This window comes from Pieris napi, chromosome 20 (genome assembly GCF_905475465.1).
Source record: "Pieris napi chromosome 20, ilPieNapi1.2, whole genome shotgun sequence".
NCBI classification, from domain to species: domain Eukaryota; kingdom Metazoa; phylum Arthropoda; class Insecta; order Lepidoptera; family Pieridae; genus Pieris; species Pieris napi.
This window is the reverse complement of record NC_062253.1, coordinates 5198889-5204894: the sequence shown is the minus strand read 5'-3', so window position 1 is coordinate 5204894 and position 6006 is coordinate 5198889. Positions and strand designations below refer to the sequence as shown.

Below are 6006 nucleotides of genomic sequence, written 5' to 3'. Positions count from 1 at the left end.
CATGGAACATTTTGCGATGCTAAAACCCAGAGACTGTTCCGTTTTCCGGAATGAAAACTTTAGGTTTTTCTGTGAATATTTCTGTATATAATCAGTTGTTGAAGTCAAAAGTTTTTAACTAACAAATAAAAAATGGGGTGAGATCGTAAAGGGGTGAAAATTAAGGGTTTTGTGTATTTTTGTATGCTGTATCAAAAAAAAAAAGGAAAAGCAAAAAATTTGTCTAAAAAATATATATATGGACCACCCATAACATTTAGGGGGATGAAAAATAGATGTTGTCCGATCCACAGACCTAACCAATATGCAGACAAAATGTTTAATAATCAATTTGACATGAGAATTTTATATATTAGATTTTTTTTCCTCATGAACTTTGGTTCATACTGATGCCCATAATTTGTTATGGGCATCAGTATTTAGAATTTATTACACTTACATCACAAATATTTGAGATTCTGATTGTCTCATGTGAAACCACTTGCTGTTGTTCCACTTCTGTTCACAATCACATTGATGCCTACTTAACACTCCACTGTTTTACTACTTTTTTTCAAATCTTTTATAATTATTTCTATATTTTGTATTATTTTATGACAATATGGTAAACTAATTTGGACTTGATTTATGTAAGGTATTAGATTAGAGTTTGATAACCTCACTGTGGCATTATATATTGTTTTAAACAAATATTATTGGCAATAGAAAAAAAACATTGTTTTAAAAAAAATATACTTCTGGAGAAAATTATTAAAACAACAATACTATTTCTAATGTTTAATACATTAGACAAGCCAGTTGATTTTATCTGGGGAAATTGAAATACTCTGATGTTTGTTTTACATAATTAAATAAAAACAAAAGGTAACAGCAAAACTATTATACAATATTTTCTACATCTTATAAGCAGTAACCTTACATGTCAAACACATTTTGTAAAGCTAATTCTGGCTTGTCATAGCCAAGTTCCTCTGGAGTTTCAATTCCCAGCTCTGAAAGTGCTGGCTTAATTTCTTGGATTATGTATGGGTAAATCTCATTTACTTTGGATCCACATTTGTCTTTGCAGGCCTCAATAAACCTTACAGCCAGGGCATAGTCATTAACCCGTCTGCAAGCATGCATAGCAGCAATGATAATCTTGGGATCAGGCACCAAATCCATACCACAGAGGTCATTCATGCCCTTGCGGATTTCCCACCCATCAATGTCTTTTCTGTTGAAGAAAGCTTCATATCTGCAACAATATTACTAGGTTATTTCTAATGTGTAAAGTATTGTTAATGGGAAACATTATCACCCTAACTAGTATAATGTTGTGGTATTAAAATTTATCTTATAAGATAAATTTTGAATTATAATTCAAGGTTAAAAAAGGTATAATTTAAGTTAGTTTGTATGAAATTTGTGCCACAATAGATTATGAGAGACTTGTCTATAGCATGGAATATAGAGATAAGCGATTTATATTTTCCTTGCATCCAAAGTACAAATTCAGAATTAAAAGTAACAACGTGTAGAGCAACATTTTTATAGAATAAAATGAACATCAATATAAACACACAAAATAATAGCAAAAAACTAAGTTACATAACGTCAAAATTTTCAGAAAGGTTACCTTCTGTCGAAGTCTTCATCTGATTCAACTGGGCCTCCGTGAGACCTTCTAGCAGGGAGTACTCCACAAACATTAGTGGCTGGCACCAAAGACCTCCTAAGGACATTCACCAACGTTCCCGAAGCCGATTTTAACATTTTAAAGGAAAATCCACAGGAACTTTAGGAAAGATAACAAAATATGGCTGCCGGACCGACTGGCAAATAGCATAGACTAAATGAAATTGAAGTTAGCTGATTTGCTTCTGTCAATCAATAATTTTGGTGCATGGGCATTTGTTCTATAGTCTTTGATTGTCTTAATATTTTTCATAACAGATGGCGTTAATAAATATGGGTTCATTTAAATTTTAATTAGGTAGACGGTAGTACTTAGTAAGTATTTCTGCAGGTTTGTGTAATAAGTAATTTGTTGAAGCCTATATCTAGTATTGTAGCTCTCAAATGAGTTTACTAATAACTATTGTTTATTTAAAGTTTAAACCTCTACACTAAACTGATCGAGTGCTCCACGAGGCTTCATCTAAATCAGCTCAGCTGTTTACAAGATATTTTAATTGGAAATTGACACTTCACTAAGAAAAATGTCTGTACTCTGTATATATTTTTGCTTGGCCACATTATGGCGCGGTGAGGAAGTTTAGAATTTCGTACAAACTACCTAAATAACTATTTTTGAGTAAATAAAACCTTTTGACAACGTATGAGCCAAGACCGAAGGACCATTCACAACTTAGATTTTTAATAAAAAAATTATCCTTTACCAAACCTCCTCTATGGAATAGCTTTTATATTTTATTCTAAACAATCATTTGAAAATTGCATTTTTCTTGGGTCTATATATAAATAAAACATACAATAAATACTGAACTTACATTTATTTTAAGTGATATTATATTTTTATATAATAGAACACATCAGTTACCACAGAAAAACTTGCATATTAAATAATTACGTCTAGTAATACAAAACATCCTGCTTAATTCTATGATTTCTTTATTATTTAGAATCTGATTTTTGTTGACCTTAAAAAAATATTTTAACTATGGATATTTTTACATTTTCCTTCTTCTCTTCTTTTTTGAAGCGGAGATGCTCTCTTGACCACTATCATCTTCACTGGAACTAGATGACGAGCTGTCACTATCACTACTGGAGGAACTGCTGTTTGAGGAGCTATCTGAAGCTACCCCTGTTCCCTGACTAAGATCAATACCACTAGCTATCTTATATAACTCGGGTTCCTTTGCTTCAAGTACCTTTATCCATTTCTTAGACAATTTAGGACGGCCTCTGACAGTTTTGTGCCATACAATCGGGAAATTAGTGCGACTGCAGAAGTTTTGTGTGACAGCCACTGTATCATCAAGATTGAGCACTACATGCCACCAACCTCCAGGAACAAAGACAGTTTCGCCTGGCTTCTGGAGTATCTCCACCTAGAAAAAGTAAATTTATCAAAAACATAACAAGAAAAGTTTTATTATTGCTAAATAAGGACGTATAAATAAAAAAACATCTTACAGGAGCATATTCCTTTGGCCATGAGTCTTGTTGGGTTTTGGGATAAATTAACTTAAACCATGTAATAGCTTCATCCCTCTGTTTACCTCCCATTGCACCAGTTACCTTAATCAATTCCCTGGGTGTGTTGGTGGGGAACAAGCACCATCTTTTATGACCAAAAACTAGTGCATTCCACGCACTAGTGCCCAAAGGGTCAATGTGAATGCCAGTACCAGATCTTTGAGGGCCCATCACAAACCAACGATATGGAGGTCTTCGCTCTTCTCCACAATATTTAAACAAATCATCTCTAAAATATAAGGGTACTTCATAATCATCCATGAGCTTTTTTCGTCTTGGATGCTCACCAAAACTACTATCAAAAATATACAGTGGACTATCATCAGTCGTTGTCCTTATATACTCTGCATAATACTTCATTTTCATCTTAACACTATAACCCTCATTGTCCTCACCACATTTAAATTTTTGGTTCCTGTACTTTTTGGCAAGTCTCTCAAGTGTCCATTTATGGTTTGCACGCCAATTAGTTTGAACATTTGTAATAACTACTGGCTTATAAATCTTTTCATATTTCTCTATAAATTCTTGAGGTGAAGTTATACTGGCATCAATTCTATCTACATTATCATTACATTTTAGGAATTCTTCAAAGTTTGATGCATATTTTAAGGCAGTCCATTGGTGTTTATCAACTAATTCTGGAAATAATTACAAATCTGAGTTATGTATAATGAAGGTATCTTAAAGTAAATGATTCAATAGCTAGGGTTTCACTATACTGTAAATCCTAAATAAGTTCAGTATAGGTATGTTTTGAAAATAACTTTTAACTCTGTATATTTAACAAATTTGTGTTTAAATGAAATTTTAATGTATAATTTATGATGTGTTATTTTTATAATAAACTAACATTAAAACATTACAATTAACTTCAAAAAGGTAATAATAGTTATAATACCTGGTCGAGCTTTTCGTTTGACTTCTTTTATACGTTTTTTTGCCTTATGTGATAGTTTGTACTCGCTGTCCATTGTGCTTGTTTGGTTTATGAAAATATGAAACCCAAATCTTTTGAGTTGTTCTTTTTTTTACAAACTTAACCTAATTTATGAAATTTTGAGTTTTGACCAATGACTACAGACTAAAGACGTACTTTATAATGACAATTGACTGAAACATCTGAATTTTGACTATTGCAATCACACCAACTCTTAAAAATATAGTGTTAAAAAAAAAGGTTAAAGTCTGGCTAATGAAAGAAGATAACGAAAAAGCGCGGCAATAAAAAAAAAATTGTATGGTATCCCTAAAAGTTTGATATATTTTGTGGATTAAACTTACTTGATACTTTATTTTATTTTATTATTTTTTACATTGATAGTAACTGTATTTCTATGAAATTAATTACTATACGTATTTAGACTTTTACTATTGATACTTAAAATTACTAGCATTGCTTGGGAAACTAAAACTATGTTTATTATAAAACACAACTTTATTCGGAATAATCAAAATCAGAATCCAAAAAATCAATATGCGTAGATTCATCAGAGTCATTGCTGTTATCACTGTCTCTCACATCTCACATTATGAAACTTTCTAAATGTTCCTCTGTAGTCCTGTCCCTTTCTTTATATTTCATTTCCACATGTACTACATGATCAGTCATTTTATTCCACTCTTCTGCCGTTACATTTTCTAATGAAAATGATATTTTTATTTGCTACTCTGCGACTTGCCAGACTCTATACCAGCTCAATGGCATTTAGATCACAATGGTATGGAGGTAGTCTCAATACCTCATGACCATTCGAGGATAGGACACAGCTTTGTGGGATTAACCAGTAATTTCACGGGTCGATGACGACCTTGATGGTGGGCTGTCAAAACTTGCCACCGATTGGCACCGCAGAAACTGGAATAAAGAGTTCCATGCCCTGCAGAACCACTTCGGCGACAGAGTCACTACCATTACAGAGTGTACTACCATTTTGATTGAATATCAGAATCTGTCGGAATACCTTTTTCGCATAATATTGTATGGAGCCTTGAACCAGTACGTTAGGGCGTTTAAAGTTGTTCCAGTATTGCTGTTGGGGATTTTATATATTTATAGGGGATATAGATACAGTTTTGACATGGCTGAGTATTTTCCAAAAAATAAACTTCTTAAGTTAATTATAGACGATGGAGTGATTCTCAAGGTCACACAGGACTAAAAATATTAACGGTACTCATTATTAGGTTTGCCCTAAGGACAAGCGTTATGATTAGAATTAGTATTAGCATAAACATTAGCGTTAGGATTAGGATTATCATAATGACTAGGATAAGCGTTAAGATTAGGATACGGATTAGAATTAGCATTAGAATTAAAATTAGCATTAGGACTAGGATAAGTATCAAGTTTAGCATCATGACTAGGATAAGCATTAAGATAGGATTAGCGCTATAATTACGATGACTAGCTTTTGGATTAGGATCACCATGACTCGGATCAGGATAAGGATAAAAATTAAAATTAGGATGAGTACTAAGATTACGATAAGCATTAGCAAAAGGATTTGGATAAGGAAAAGAATTTGGTATGGTCGTAATATATACGTAAAGGCGTTCGAATATTATATTATAGTAGGTACTCCTATATACTACTTGACCAAGGCTACCTTGGCCAATTTATTTAATATCACAGATAAATAAAATTTCAAAAATTCACAAACACCCTGAGCTATATAACTTTAGTAGGGTATTTATGAAATGAAGAGACAAATTGAACGTTTCAAAGTTTTCTAACGATCAAAACGAAACATTGAATCACATTAATTTCAGATATGGCAGTTGCTTTGTAATCTACAAAAA

General features: G+C 32.4%; 2 protein-coding genes across 2 annotated transcripts; both read right to left on the bottom strand.

The window, feature by feature from the left end:
* Window positions 1-764: 764 nt before the first annotated feature.
* On the bottom strand, window positions 765-1844 carry LOC125059658 (cytochrome c oxidase subunit 5A, mitochondrial). Its single transcript, XM_047664177.1, has 2 exons — window positions 1619-1844; window positions 765-1237 (listed from the first exon to the last, which is right to left on the bottom strand). Exons 1-2 carry the CDS (start codon window positions 1753-1755, stop codon window positions 916-918), a joined length of 459 nt encoding a protein of 152 aa, XP_047520133.1. The 5' UTR covers window positions 1756-1844; the 3' UTR covers window positions 765-915.
* Window positions 1845-2476: 632 nt separating this feature from the next.
* LOC125059657 (bifunctional arginine demethylase and lysyl-hydroxylase PSR) lies at window positions 2477-4300 on the bottom strand. Its single transcript, XM_047664176.1, has 3 exons — window positions 4106-4300; window positions 3142-3845; window positions 2477-3056 (listed from the first exon to the last, which is right to left on the bottom strand). The coding sequence occupies exons 1-3, from the start codon at window positions 4176-4178 to the stop codon at window positions 2673-2675; spliced, it is 1161 nt and encodes a 386-aa protein (XP_047520132.1). The 5' UTR covers window positions 4179-4300; the 3' UTR covers window positions 2477-2672.
* Between the last annotated feature and the right edge of the window lie 1706 nt (window positions 4301-6006).